The 16132-nt window shown below is 42.4% G+C and overlaps 1 protein-coding gene across 1 annotated transcript in view; it reads left to right on the forward strand.

Annotated features, from left to right (window-relative positions):
- PRPH (peripherin) overlaps window positions 1-10883 on the forward strand; it is a 50640-nt gene extending 39757 nt beyond the window's left edge. The window contains exons 8-9 of the mRNA XM_077297489.1: window positions 9113-9192; window positions 10170-10883. Coding sequence (XP_077153604.1) covers window positions 9113-9192; window positions 10170-10220 — 131 coding nt within the window. The 3' untranslated portion in view covers window positions 10221-10883. The remainder of the gene's footprint in view (window positions 1-9112; window positions 9193-10169) is intronic.
- Window positions 10884-16132: the final 5249 nt, after the last annotated feature.

The raw sequence follows: 16132 nt of genomic DNA on the forward strand, positions 1-16132 counted from the left end.
TTGCAATTTTCAAACTTTAAATTTTTATATCCTTAAACCAGTTAGTCATGCTGTACAACATAATTTATAACATTCCCACAAGACTTCACATCAGCATTATTTTTTAAACATAATTTTGTTTTGGTAGGAAGTTAGAAGGGTTAAAAATTTGTCAGCAATTTCTCATTTTTCCATCCAAATTTAAAAACTGTTTTTTTTAGGGACCAAGTCATGTTTGAAGTGAATTTGAGGGGATTATATCACAGAAAATACCTTAAAGTGACACCATTTTAAAAACTGCACCACTCAAAGTGCTCAAAACCACATTCAAGAAGTTTATTAACCCTTCAGGTGGTTCACAGCTATTAAAACAATGTGGAAGAAAAAAATTAACATTTACATTTTTCCAACAAAAATGTTCATTTTTACAAGAGTAATAGGAGAAAATGGACCATATAATTTGTTGTGCAGATTCTTCTGAGTACGCCGATACCCATATGTGGAGGAAAATTATGGTTTCGCTGCACGCCATGGCTCTGAAGGAAAGTAGCGCCATTTGACTTTTGGAGCGCAAAATTGCCTAGAATAGATAGCGGACACCACATCGCATTTGCAGACCCCCTGATGTGCCTAAACAGTGGCAACTCCCAACAAGTGATGAAACATCACCCCTAAAGTAATTTATCTAGATGTGTGGTGAGCACCTTGAACCCACAGGTGCTTCACAAAATCTTATAACGTTGAGCTGTGAAAATGAAAAAAAATACGTTTCCCACAAAAATATTGCTTAATCCCCAAATATTTCATTTTCACAAGGATAACAGGAAATGGACCCTAAAGGTACCGTCACATTAAGCGACGCTGCAGCGATAGCGACAGCGATGCCGATCGCTGCAGCGTCGCTGTGTGGTCGCTGGAGAGCTGTCACACAGACCGCTCTCCAGCGACCAACGATGCCGAGGTCCCCGGGTAACCAGGGTAAGCATCGGGTTGCTAAGCGCAGGGCCGCGCTTAGTAACCCGATGTTTACCCTGGTTACCAGCGTAAAAGTTAAAAAAACAAACAGCACATACTCACCAGCGCGTCCCCCAGCCTCTGCTTCCTGACACTGACTGAGCTCCGGCCCTAACAGCACAGCGGTGACGTCACCGCTGTGCTTTCACTTTCAGTTTAGGGCCGGCGCTCAGTCAGTGTCAGGAAGCAGAGGCTGGGGGACGCGCTGGTGAGTATGTGCTGTTTGTTTTTTTAACTTTTACGCTGGTAACCAGGGTAAACATCGGGTTACTAAGCGCGGCCCTGCGCTTAGTAACCCGATGTTTACCCTGGTTACCAGTGTAAAATATCGCTGGTATCCTTGCTTTTGCTGTCAAACACGGCGATACACGGCGACCTAGCGACCAAATAAAGTGCAGACCTTCTAGCAGCGACCAGCAATTTCACAGCGGGATCCAGATCGCTGCTGCGTGTCAAATACAGCGATATCGCTATCCAGGTCGCTGCAACGTCACGGATCGCTGGCGATATCGCCTAGTGTGACGGTACCTTTACATTTGTTGTGCAATTGCTCCTCAGTATACCTATACCCCATATGTGGTGGAAAACTACTGTTTGAGTACACGACAGGGCTCAGAAGGGAATTCAAGGCCAATTGAATTCCGGAGCGCAATTTTGGCTGGGAAAGATTGTGGATGCCATGTCACATTTGAAGACCCCTTGACATGCCAAAACAGCAGAAACCCTCACAAGTGACCCAATTTTGGAAAGAAACTACACCTCTTGAGGAATTCATTTATTATTATTTGCATTTTTAACTCTCAAGTGGCTCACAGAATTGTATAACATTGGGCTGAGTCAATGGAAAATTATCATTTTTTCCACTAAAATGTTACTTTGGCCCAAGGCTTTCAATTTTCAAAAGGGATATTAGGAGAAATTGCATAACATATTTCATGGTCCATTTTCTCCTGAGTATGCCCATACCTCATATGTGGTCGAAAACTACTTTTAGGCTATGTGCACATGATGCGGATTTGCTGCAGATCCGCAGCGGATTTTTCCACGCCGAAACGCTGCAGATCCGCACTGTGATGTACAGTATAATGTTATTCAATGGGGAAAAAAAAAAGCTGTGCAGACGGTGCAGAAAAATCAGTGCGGAATTGCTGCGGATTTCAAAGAAGTGCATGTCACTTCTTTTGTGCGGACCGGCAGCGGTTCTGCACCCCTCCATGTTAAAATTCTGCAGTGGCCCAAAACCGCTGAAAATCCGCAAAAAATCCGCAAAAAAACAGCGGCAAATCCGCAGCTGCGGATTCTGCCAGGAGATGCGGATTTTGTGCAGAAAATTCTGCACCTCTTTTCCTACGTGTGCACATATCCTTAAGGCACAGTGCAAAGCTCACAACGGAAGGAGGGCCATATTTCAGTGCACATTTTGCTGGAATGGTTTGCGGGTACCATGCCACATTGGCATAGCCCCAGACGTGCCAGAAAAGCAGAACCTCCCATAAGTGACCTCATTTTACAAACTACACCTCTCCATGATTTCATCTAGGGGTGCAGTGATCTCATGCACACCACGGGTGTATCACAGATTTTTATACCATTGGGCTGTGAAGAAAAAATAATTACATTTTTACAGCCAAAAAATAGTTTTAACACCAGATTTTATATTGTCACAATAGGAAAAAATGGCACCAAAATTTGTAATATAATTTCTGCTGAACATGGCAATATCGAAAATGTGGCTGTACAGTACGACTTAGCCACATGGCAACACTCGGAATGGAAAAAGCGCTATTTGACTCTTCGAGAACAAATTATTGTAAAATAGTTTGCATACTCCAAATACAGAGCCTCTAAATGCTAGAGTAGAATCACCTTTCAAGTTTCCATTTTGGAAATTACACGCCTTTGGGAATTTATCTACAGAATTAGTAACGATTTTGTCTCCATAGGTGTTTGCCAGAAACAAGCAGTAGTGAATGTTGCTGAGTGAAAATTGCAAATCTGCCATTGTAGTGCCCAGTACAGTGTAGTGCCCGTACATTAGAGTAGTCATACATTTTAGTGCCCGTACATTGTAATACTTAGTACATTGTACCCAGCTCGTGCTTCTGTAGACACTGACCCCGTAAATTTAGTGGGCTCTCATCGCTACAGAAATGCCAAACGTGGATGCTAACTGCAATTTAGGCACACTGTGAGGCTCAGAAGGAAACGGGCATTTGGATTGGGAATGCAGAATTCACTTGATTTATTTTGGAGGCGAGTAGCCTTAGTGCTTTGAGCCAGAGCCTTTGTGCTTTCAGTAACGTGTAAGCCCCCTATATTTCTATTGACAGATGAAGGACTTACCGTAACTTGCTATTTTTGTGGATTGAGTTGAAGCTTTTCTTGAGAACATTTTACATAACATTTGGGATCACATTTATCCGGCGCTCTATGCTGAGCTCTTACATACATTGGGGATTCCATCAATATCTCCCAATGATGTGATTCACGTGAACCCCCAGAGGGATCCATTTACTATAATGAGGCAGCAAAGTAATTCAGGACTCCGTCTGGCCTCTGTTCAGCTGTGTCCTTCTTTTCAGAGGTGCACAAAACTGGTCAACCTTGTTTTTATGCATGCTTAAAAAGATGGCTACATCCAGGTCATAGGCCAGACGGAGTCCACAGTATCCCTATCTGCTTCATTATAAGGAATTTTCTGTTGCGAGTTCTTTCTGAATCACGTATTACAGAGCTTTACATGGAAAACCCGATGTAAGCGCTCAGCGTAGAGCGAAGGATAAATGTGAGCCGAGCCTTACTGCGATTTTTGGAAGACAGAATTAAAAAATCAATAGCAAGTGAAGAATTGGTTTTATTATTTTTTACGCCATTCTTTGGGCAGCATATGTGATTAGACGACTTTATTCTTAGGGTCAGTGCGATTATAGTGATACCAGATTTACTGCATACTGTTTATTGTGTTTGAATGCTGTCACACACTAAAAGAGCCTTTATTTTTGCAAAACAATGTTTTTGCATCACCATATTTTAAGATCTGTAATTTTTCTATATTTCTGCCAACAAAGTCATGTGAGTGCTTGTTTTTTGAAAGACGAGTTGACATTTTTATTGGTACCATTTTCGGTCACACAACGTTTTTAGATTGCTTTATATTCCGATTTTTGGGAGGCAGAATGAATAAAAACCAGCAACTTAGGAAATGTTTTTGTTTTTTTTACGCCGTCCATCATGTGGTAAAAGTGATAGGACAACTTTATTTTTCAGGTCAGTACAATTACAGCGATACCACATTTTTGTAATAAAAAATATTTTATTGAAAAAAATAATTGTTTTTGCATTGCTTTAGGCTATGTGCACACGTTATATATACACAATGATTTGCTCAATGCTATTTCTCAACATAACTCCCTCTGGGGGACACTGTACCATTAACAGTTAAATGTCTCACATAAGGCGTGATCAAAGAATACACTGACCTCGACCATGGTACTATTATAAAACAATTTTTTATTATTAGAATAATTCTCATAAAAACAACATATAACTAATACAACAAGAAAGGGTACTGGAACCACAAAAAGAGGGACAACTCTGCCATAGGTTAGCCCAGAACAACAGACTGGCTTGTACAAATGTATATCAATCGGCTGCCACAACTGTATAGCTTTTATGAATCCGTATGATGTAATAACATTTAGGGGTAAATATACCTGTCTACCTGTACAGGTCCTTCTCAAAAAATTAGCATATAGTGTTAAATTTCATTATTTACCATAATGTAATGATTACAATTAAACTTTCATATACTATAGATTCATTATCCACCAACTGAAATTTGTCAGGTCTTTTATTGTTTTAATACTGATGATTTTGGCATACAACTCCTGATAACCCAAAAAACCTGTCTCAATAAATTAGCATATTTCACCCGACCAATCAAATAAAAGTGTTTTTTAATACCAAACAAAAAAACCATCAAATAATAATGTTCAGTTATGCACTCAATACTTGGTCGGGAATCCTTTGGCAGAAATGACTGCTTCAATGCGGCGTGGCATGGAGGCAATCAGCCTGTGACACTGCTGAGATGTTATGGAGGGCCAGGATGCTTCAATAGCGGCCTTAAGCTCATCCAGAGTGTTGGGTCTTGCGTCTCTCAACTTTCTCTTCACAATATCCCACAGATTCTCTATGGGGTTCAGGTCAGGAGAGTTGGCAGGCCAATTGAGCACAGTAATACCATGGTCAGTAAACCATTTACCAGTGGTTTTGGCACTGTGAGCAGGTGCCAGGTCGTGCTGAAAAATGAAATCTTCATCTCCATAAAGCATTTCAGCCGATGGAAGCATGAAGTGCTCCAAAATCTCCTGATAGCTAGCTGCATTGACCCTGCCCTTGATGAAACACAGTGGACCAACACCAGCAGCTGACATGGCACCCCACACCATCACTGACTGTGGGTACTTGACACTGGACTTCAGGCATTTTGGCATTTCCTTCTCCCCAGTCTTCCTCCAGACTCTGGCACCTTGATTTCCGAATGACATGCAAAATTTGCTTTCATCAGAAAAAAGTACTTGGGACCACTTAGCAACAGTCCAGTGCTGCTTCTCTGTAGCCCAGGTCAGGCGCTTCTGCCGCTGTTTATGGTTCAAAAGTGGCTTTACCTGGGGAATGCGGCACCTGTAGCCCATTTCCTGCACACGCCTGTGCACGGTGGCTCTGGATGTTTCCACACCAGACTCAGTCCACTGCTTCCTCAGGTTCCGGTCACCTCTTCTCGTTGTACAGCGTTTTCTGCCACATTGTTTCCTTCCAACAGACTTACCATTGAGGTGCCTTGATACAGCACTCTGGGAACAGCCTATTTGTTGAGAAATTTCTTTCTGGGTCTTACCCTCTTGCTTGAGGGTGTCAATGATGGCCTTCTTGACATCTGTCAGGTCGCTAGTCTTACCCATGATGGGGGTTTTGAGTAATGAACCAGGCAGGGAGTTTTTAAAAGCCTCAGGTATCTTTTGCATGTGTTTAGAGTTAATTAGTTGATTCAGAAGATTAGGGTAATAGGTCATTTAGAGAACCTTTTCTTGATATGCTAATTTTTTGAGACAGGTTTTTTGGGTTATCAGGAGTTGTATGCCAAAATCATCAATATTAAAACAATAAAAGACCTGACAAATTTCAGTTGGTGGATAATGAATCTATAGTATATGAAAGTTTAATTGTAATCATTACATTATGGTAAATAATGAAATTTAACACTATATGCTAATTTTTTGAGAAGGACCTGTATTTACTTTCCAATAGCTAAGTAGCTAAACGCTAATCCTCCTAATGTCATGACAAATATTCCCCCACATACAAAAAGCATACATATATATGTGTCATAAGGCATACCTTATTGCCAGCCACATGGGGATAGACCTCGGCGTCCCTCTGCCCCGACGCGCGTTTCACACCGCTTCTTCAGGAGGCGTGTCAGGGCAGGGGGTTAGCCGGCTTAAATATAGTACGCATGGTGGTAATTGGGCCCCGGAACCAATGATAACTCTAATCAGGTGGAGTGATATGACTACTATTGTATGCGCCGCTACCCGCATTACATATCTTCACACGTAAGTGTACGGAAACAGGAAACTCCTCTTTAGTGACTTCCATGCTATGCTAGTGTACGGACTTCCTAGTGCGGGGGACATTCCGGCGCTTGCGCAGATCTACAGTGTCCTGTAGCCAATGGAGATCCAGATCCCGGTCATGGGGTCGGAAGCAACAGGTCGTTTGTAAGTACGACTCTGCGTCCTCGTTTCCCTAGCGACCGTTCGCCGCTCTCCACAGGTCCGTGATCCGCGCAAGCGCACTGCCCACTAATGATGAAAAAAAACAAAGAAAAGGGAAGTAAGGAAGGGGAAACAAATGAAGCAATTTGTGTTCATCCCATAGTCTAATCTTGATTGGGTAGAAACTCATTATAATAAATACTATATCTAAAACTACATAAAATATCCCTACAGGGGGCCCATGGTTAATTGATTAAAAGAAACCCTAGTGAAAACATATTCAAGTGCGCTTATGTGCCTATTTGAATGTTAATTAACTATATACAAAGCCCCTTAAAAAGGGGGCTCATCCTACATACAAAACAATGTATTATATATTAATAGATTAGTGCATCACTATATGTGTCACTCCTATATACATACAGTCCACCCTACTGGCATAACAAGGTGTCTATATGCATAACCTATACCTAGATGATAACTATGTGCATGAATATACGTGTCACTTTTATATAATTATGTTTCATGATATAAAAAGCTGTGACATACTTTACTATATACATATATTTACTGTTTAAAGTGCATTACTATATGTGTCACTTCTATAAGCATACAGTCCACCCGATTAATATACATTTGTACAAGCCAGTCTGTTGTTCTGGGCTAACCTATGGCAGAGTTGTCCCGCTTTTTGTGGTTCCAGTACCCTTTCTTGTTGTAGTAGTTATATGTTATTTTTATGAGAATTATTCTAATAATAAAAAATTGCTTTATAATAGTACCATGGTCGAGGTCAGTGTATTCTTTGATCACGCCTTATGTGAGACATTTATGTGCACACCTTGCGGAATGGGGTGCAGAATTTTCTGCACAAAATCTGCATCTCCTGGCAGAATCCGCAGGTGCAGATTTGCCGTGGATTTTATGCGGATTTTGTGCGGTTTTTATGTGGAATTGATGCGGATTTTGTGTGGATTTTCTGCGGTTTTTACCACTGCGGATTTCTATAATGGAAGGATGCAGAAATGCTGCAGATCCGCACAAAAGAAGTGACATGCACTTCTTTTAAATCCGCGTTTTCCGCACCATCTGCACAGCTTTTTTTTCACATTGAATTACATTGTACTTATCTATTGTAAATCACAATGCGGATCTGCAGCGTTTCTGCGCGGAAAAAAACGCTGCGGGTCCGCACTAAATCCACATCATGTGCACATAGCCTTATTCTGAGAGCTGTAACGTTTTTACTTTTCTGCTGATGGAGCTACATGGCAACTTGTTGTTTGTTGGACAAGGTGACGTCTTCAGCTATACCATTTTTATTTACATTCGACATTTTGATCATGTTTTATTCCACTTCTTGTTCAGTGGTATGGAAAAAACCCACAGTTTTTTACCACGTATTTTAATTTTTTTATGGTGTTCATTAAAAGGGTTAACTAGTGGGACAGTTTAAGAGGTCAGATCGTTCTGGACTTGGCGATACCAAATATGTGTACTCTATTTATTTATTCTTGTTTTTACATAAATATATGCATTTTTTAGATTAATATTTTTTTCAATTTATTTTATTTTGTGATTTAGAAAAAAATATTTGTACAATTTTTAAAATCTTTTGCTTTACTTTTTTACCTTGCAACCAGGATGGAACATCAACTTTACCTGCCCTGATCACTGATCTAATACTCAGAATTTTGCATTGCAGGGTATTAAGGCCGGTTTCACACGTCAGTGGCTCCGGTACGTGTGGTGACAGTTTTCTCACGTACCGGAGACACTGACTCACGTAGACACATTAAAATCAATGTGTCTCTGCACATGTCAGCGTGTTTTCACGGACCGTGTGTCCGTTTGAAAAACACGGAGACATGTCAGTGTTCGTGGGAGCGCACGGATCACACGGACCCATTAAAGTCAATGGGTCCGTGTAAACACGTACCCCCCCCATAGGGGTGGAGCCGCATATTCATCCCTGTAATGAGCGGTACCACGTGACCACCGGCACAACACGATCGCAATTGTGTTGTGCCAATAGGAGCAGAGAGGGAGTTCCTGCTGTGCTACAGTGGCATCAGATTGGTTAAACTCCTGAGATCGGCGATAGCACTGATTGTGGGCATTGCTGCAGGGTGTCAGCTCTCATAGTGCCGACACCCACTGTTGATCGCGCTGTCGCTCAGAGTGAACTCACGCAATTGTCACGCCGTACATGTACAGGGGTTCGGCCCTGTCATACATGTTTGGCGAATGTCACGAGGAGTTAAGTATGGTCACCTTCTCTTGCTTCTCACCATATTAGTCCTGAAATGCAGCATGCATTTTTTCTAATCTCTCAACAGCTCCTGAATTAGATCACAGCTCTGAAGTTCACTCCAGGAAAACTGTTGTGATTAAAACTATTGAGACTCGAGATGGAGAGGTAAGCTGTAATGACTATATGTCGATGCCTATATAATGCATTTATTAGGATTATCATTTCAGAATCTTGCCTAATTTAGATGACAAAAAGCAGTAATGTTTTTCTTGCCTATTGATAGAATTAGTTACTTTCTATCAAAAATATTTTTATAAAGGAAATCCATTGTATCCTTTATCACAATTATTGGCAGTGATCCACTTATAGACACTCCTTGCAATGGCTTATCTTCCATTGGCCGAATTTTCATTTCTATGAAACACGGATTATGCTCGATTTGCAATATCTGGCCCAACCGCTGGCTCTCCTGACCTGAGCTAACTGTAATATATATGCCTATGATGCATTTATCCCTGATCAAGAAAGCAAGGAGTCAGATTGGATATTGCGATCTGAGAGCGGACGTGTGAAACCTGCCTTAAAAACAATATATTGGGATTATTGAAATCTAACAAATTTGAGTCTTCTTTCAATTGATGTTTAATGTCAGTGGAAAGACAGAATACCGTAATATACATTAAATGGTCGACAATATTACCAAAATCTTTGAGTCCGGGCAACATTAATCTAATGTATATTATCTCATGTAGGATGGAGAAGTCTAATAATCAACTGGTCACTGCGATTCTGGTTTATTTGACTCCCAGGAGTCTACTTTTCTCTCCAGGGAACCTGGTGTCCACTAGGACAAAAATGCAGTATGACATGTCACATATTCAAATGAATGGATGACCACATACATAATAAATAGTTGCGTCAAGTCTACAAGACCATTAGTTGCTTTTTGTAACAGCTCTCCACTCTGCCTCATAAATAAAATGAGGCTATATCTACATACCCTAGTAAGTGGCACAATCTCTTTACAGAGGTAAGGGCAGCCTGGTCACTTACAGATCATGTGATAATTCCTTTTTTTCCCGTGCATCCATTTAATGGGCCATATATTGTATATAACAATCATTTTGTCGATTGGTTAACAGCAAGTTGTGACCGAGTCCAGGAAGGAACAGTCTTCTGAAGGGGAGAAGTAAAATGACATTTACAGATCTAGAAAGCCTGGTGCCCACGTAACACCCCTCAACATCACACACCTAAAGAACATGGAGCAGCCTGTGCTATACTACGAGTGACCTTTTTTAATTTTGAATGTCATGTGTTGAATTCATGTGTTATCAGTAATCATTTCTGTCATTGTAAAACATCTCTTAAGTGCCTATGTCCCAGACTGTGTTGTGTATTTTCTAGTCTAATGATTTCTCAGACTACAGATATACCTATATATGATGTATTTTCCCATTCAACTTTTCATCTCCAGAGAACTTCAGGCCAAGAATGGAAGTAACTCAAATATTTCATACATTTGTGTACAATGAACTCAAATACTGAACATATTAGAATACATAGTGTCTGCTTTAAGAAAGAAAGATGAATATTTGTCCCCATGAACCTAGTAAATGTGACAGGTGTAGCTCTTCCGTAAACTTTGACCACATACATGTAAGTTCACAAGTTGGTTTTGGGCTCCGGCTGCTTCCCAAAAACAGGAAATGCTTAAAAATGAGATAGCTGTAAAGCGACTTTGGTGCTATATTATCCTTCCTGTTTGAATGGGACACAACCCTTTTAGCATTGTAGTAATGTATTGTGCAAGTGCCATGTCTGCTTAACCAGCTAATAAAACATTTGCAGCAACTAAGCACAAGAAGTCGGATCACTTTTATGTGTATGGATGTGTATTTTGTACTGAAAATTATTTTATCTTTATACTCAGGTCGACCAAACAGGGTTAAAGGATTTGAATTGATACTGGAGTCAGTAGCGCCATACTTCTGTACTGTGTATTATATCTTTAAAACTTATTTAGGTTGCACACTCTGACTGGCAGGATCTGTGGACTCGGGTAATATGACCCTGATGACATCATCTAGGGACTTCTGCACTTCTATGATGCTACTTGTTTATGATTGGTCAGCGTCATACCGGAGGCACAAGTACGCGCCACAAGTGAAATCTATCTAGTAAACACCCAATTGGACTTAATTAAAGTTAATTAATTAGCTGAAAAGTATTTTATTGTTATTATCGCCACAAAAGAGGTGAAATAACAAAAAAAATATAATTCCGCTCCGCAGCCTAAGGTGTGTCCAGTTCAACATGAAAATTTTTTTGAAAGGTCCTTTTAAAGGTCCTGTCACAAAATCTCAGTGGGATTGAAGTCAGGATTTTGGCTTGGCCACTAGAAAAGATGGTTGGGCTAGTGTGGTTTGGGTCTTTGTCCTGCTGCATAACCCTTCGGATTTAAGTCGGATATTTTTGTTCAAGAATTTCTGATGGATCAGAATCAATGGTTCATTATGTACAGCAAATAGTCCAGGCCCTGCAGAAGCAAATCAGACACACCAAATCACATTACCAATGCCATGTTTGACTGCTGAAATAATGTACCATACTTATCGTAAAATGCAGTGTTTTGTTTCTGCAAGATGTAACAAGACCCATATTGTCCAAAAAGTTGCACCTTTGATTCAGTCCACAGAATATTATCCCAAAAGTCTAGAGGTACCCTAGATGTCTTTTGGCAAATGCGAGCCTTTGTGCTCTTAAGGTACCGTTACACTAAACGACTTACCAACGATCACGACCAGTGATACGACGTGGCCGTGATCGTTGGTAAGTCGTTGTGTGGTCGCTGGGGAGCTGTCAAACAGACAGCTCTCTCCAGCGACCAACGATCAGGGGAGCGACTTCGGCATCGTTGAAACTGTCTTCAACGATGCCGAAGTCCCCCTGCAGCACCCGGGTAACCATCGGGTTACTAAGTGCAGGGCCGCGCTTAGTAACCCGATATTTACCCTGGTTACCATTGTAAAAGTAAAAAAAAAAAACACTACATACTCACATTCTGATGTCTGTCACGTCCCCCGCCGGCGTCCACAGGGTTAAAATTGCTTTCGGCAAGAGCGCTGCTAAATGCACGAGCTGCTGCCGAGAGCTTCCGTGCACTGAATGTGTCAGCGCCGGCAGTCAGCTCTGCTTTACGGCCGGCGCTTTACAGCGCTCCTGCCGAAAGCAGTTTTAACCCTGTGGATGCCGGGGGACGTGACAGACATCAGAATGTGAGTATGTACTGTTTTTTTTTTTTTAACTTTTACAATGGTAACCAGGGTAAATATCGGGTTACTAAGCGCGGCCCTGCGCTTAGTAACTCGATATTTACCCTGGTTACAAGTGAACACATCGCTGGATCGGCGTCACACACGCCGATCCAGCGATGACAGCGGGTCATCAGCGACAAAATAAAGTTCTGGACTTCTAGCTCCGACCAGCGATATCACAGCGGGATCCAGATCGCTGCTGCGTGTCAAACACACCGAGATCGCTATCCAGGATGCTGCAACGTCACGAATCGTTATCGTTCTCGTTGTAAAGTTGCTGAGTGTGAAGGTACTTTTATTGTGAAAAGGTGGTTTGCTGCCCCATGCTATTTTTTTTTACGTTTGCGATTTTTACCCAGAGTTTCCCTTAAAAAGTAATTGTGTGAATTGGACACCAAAGCAAGTGAAAGCTTTCATCTTGGTCCTTTTGTGACGTCTTAGATGAGTGTTGATTAGTGATGAGCGAATATACTCGTTACTCGAGATTTCCCGAGCACGCTCGGGTGACCTCCGAGTATTTTTTAGTGCTCGGAGATTTAGTTTTCAGTGCCGCAGCTGAATGATTTACATCTGTTATCTGTTAGCCAGCATAAGTACATGTGGCGGTTGCCTGGTTGCTAGGGAATCCCCACATGTACTTATGCTGGCAAAGAGATGTAAATCATTCAGCTGAGGTGATGAAAACTAAATCTCCGTATCAGGACTAAGGAAGTGGATCCTCTGGGTCACGGCTTCAGAGCCCCCGAGGGCGAGTGAACCAGATGATGCCACCCCCTATACAGGGAGAGTTAGGGACAGGCCCAAGGAGGGTGAAGCCGCAACTGCCGGAGCCAAAGGGACGACTGAAGATAGAACAAAGAGACAACGGAAGACGGGAGAGACGGAGCTACTGAAGAGACTAGAATGGTGGAGGTACTGGACAGATGGAGGCAGCAAAGACAAAGTACTGACCGGTAGGATGGAAGCACACGTAAGATGAAAACAAGGAGACTCTAGACTGGCAGGAACGGCAGGCACGCCAGACTGGAAGGCATGGCATGAACATCGGACTGGCAGAACACGGCGGGAACACAGGACCGGCAGTATACAGCAGGAACACAGGACTGGCAGGGTACGGCAGGAACACAGGACTGGCAGGACACGGCAGGAACACAGGGCTGGCAAGGTACGGCATTAACACAGGACAGGCAGGACACGACAGGAACACAGGACTGGCAGGGTACGGCAGGAACACATGACTGGCAGGTATGGCAGGAACACAGGACAGGCAGGACACGACAGGAACACAGGACTGGCAGGGATGGCAAACAGAGACAGTCAGAGTCACAGGCTAAGATGCAAGGAACGGAGCCTAGGAACCTAAGGTGACGCTGGCACTAAGCCAGCGAAAGTAATAGACGCAAAGGCGTCTGAGCAGGGCAGGCGCTGGGAAGAAGTACCCGACGGGCGCCGCCATATTGGAGGTGGAGCCGCTGGGTCACGACCTCCCAGAAGCCCCAGCGACGAAAGGAGCTTGCGCGGACCGCTGAAGGGACGAGCGCCGGAGAAGCTGGAAGACGGAGAGCAGGAGGGAGCATCGGGAGCGCGCCGGCCAGACAGGTAAGTATAAGGAAGTGGCGTAACACTCCGAGCACTAAAAAATACTCGGAGGTCACCCGAGCGTGCTCGGGAAATCTTGAGTAACGAGTATATTCGCTCATCACTAGTGTTGATGTACTCTTGTTGAAATTTCGATAGATCAGTCATTTCTGGGATTTCTACATTTGTGGAGAACAGCTTTTACTGTGGTTAACTAGAGTTTCAAAGCCTTAGCAATGACTTTGTAACCCTTCCCAGACTAATAGATTTCAATAATTTGGGATCTGTATTTGAATCTCTTTAAAACTTAGCATTGAATGCTTTTTTGAGAATGGGTCCAATACCTCAAAGTGTCTACGTTCTGGTGTAAAACACCTTGTAATGTGTTACATTTTTTTTTTTTTTTAAATGTTGCGACTTTTGACAGTTTTGTGCTAGTTTAGTCCAGCCCAAAATGGGTGCAATATAGGTAAGCGAGACTGGGGCATGGCAAGGTCCACCCATCTAATTCATGAGTATTTTACACCAAAAATCTTACTCCAGTCTCAGGCTGAAGTTAGATTTCTGGCATAGGAGCATGCCAATTGGAAAATGTATCTGACTCATTAAGTGGTGTGCATCTCATGATGAATAAGGCATCTCTTACTCCACCACATGCCTTCATTAAGATTGGCATGTACAACATCAGACTTATTGAATTAATGTAATAGTTTCTTCACATTGCCAAACAAGTTCTGTTTAAGTGATGATTGGATTCACCAGATCTGGCAAGTAACATGGCTGGGTGTGGATAGCGAGGGGAAAACAAGCAGGTGTGAAGGTGTATTTCAATAATCGGTGCTTCATTGCAGAACCAAGCTGCTGGACTTAGTTTGAACAGTCATTCTCTGCTGACAGAGCCACTTTAGGTTAACTTGTTAATAGCTAAGGGGCAATTAACTATTTTCACAATAAGGGCTCACTGACACTTGATTATAAAACGAGTGCAATCTGATAAAAATTGGATTGCACTCGGACCATTGTTATTTAATAAGGCAGTGCAGATCTGCAAATTTTTTCTCAGCTGTATTCGGCATGAGAAAAAAATTGCAGCATGCTGCAAGTGGCCACGTACATTGGACGAGACTCGCCAATGAAAGTCTATGGATGAGAGAAAAAAAACACGTATGACACATTGACCATCTGTATGGCATCTGATTTTTACACACGGTATAATTTCTACTCACTCTGGAGTTTTTAGGTAGGCTTGAGAAGTTGTTTCAGTAAAACGTCCAGGCTGGCTTATTAAAATCCATAAAACGCTCAGGATAACAAAACAAAACAGCCTTTTCTAGCACAAAGTGAAAACATAAAGTAAATAGTCCATACGTCCGGTCGGGTTACTTTCCAGCTCTTTAGTTCTTAGCAAAGACAAACAACACTGGAGGTCTGTACACCTCCACTCACAGACACTGCATAAGAAACAACAGGTCTGATTTATATCTGCGGTAACAAGACCCGGGGTGGGGATATGTTCCACCCATCTCTCTGACTGCTCGTAAACCCGGCCCTGATATGCCCTATTAACTCTCTCAGAACTATATTTGTTTTAGCTTGCTTTTCCAGGCTTACATCAAAGAGGCTACCAACCTTGAAGACACATATCTCCCCTCAAGGACCAGTCTGGTGGCCATCTTACATGAGCCCTCCCAGGGGACTTGGCACCTTCCACCATCAAACAGGGGACCCACAGAGACTCAGCATTGCCATGTAGATTTCCAGGCCTATGCTCTACATGGAATCTAAAATCTTGAAGTGCTAGGAAGCAACTGGTCACTCGAGCATTGTTCCCCTTCTTTTCCCATAGTCACCTCAGTGGTCGTGGTCTGACACTAGTCTAAACTTCCTGCCTAAGAGGTAGCACCTTAGAGTGTCCAACGCCCACTTGATGGCCAAACACTCTTTCTCCACGATAGAGTAGTTATTCTCGCAGGAAGACAGCTTCCAACTTAGATACAGTATATTATGGAGTGCTCTTCCTCGTTCACCTCCTGTGACAAGACAGAATCCAGGCCGACATCTGATGAGTCTGTCTGGACTACAAACTGCTTGGAGAAGTCAGGAGCCACCAACACTGGTTATTTACACAGGGCTAGCTTCAGGTACTGGAAGGCCATCTCAACTTCTGGAGACCACTTGGCCATAGCCACCTTCATCCCTTTAACCCCTTT

Source organism: Ranitomeya variabilis, chromosome 3 (genome assembly GCF_051348905.1).
Source record: "Ranitomeya variabilis isolate aRanVar5 chromosome 3, aRanVar5.hap1, whole genome shotgun sequence".
NCBI classification, from domain to species: domain Eukaryota; kingdom Metazoa; phylum Chordata; class Amphibia; order Anura; family Dendrobatidae; genus Ranitomeya; species Ranitomeya variabilis.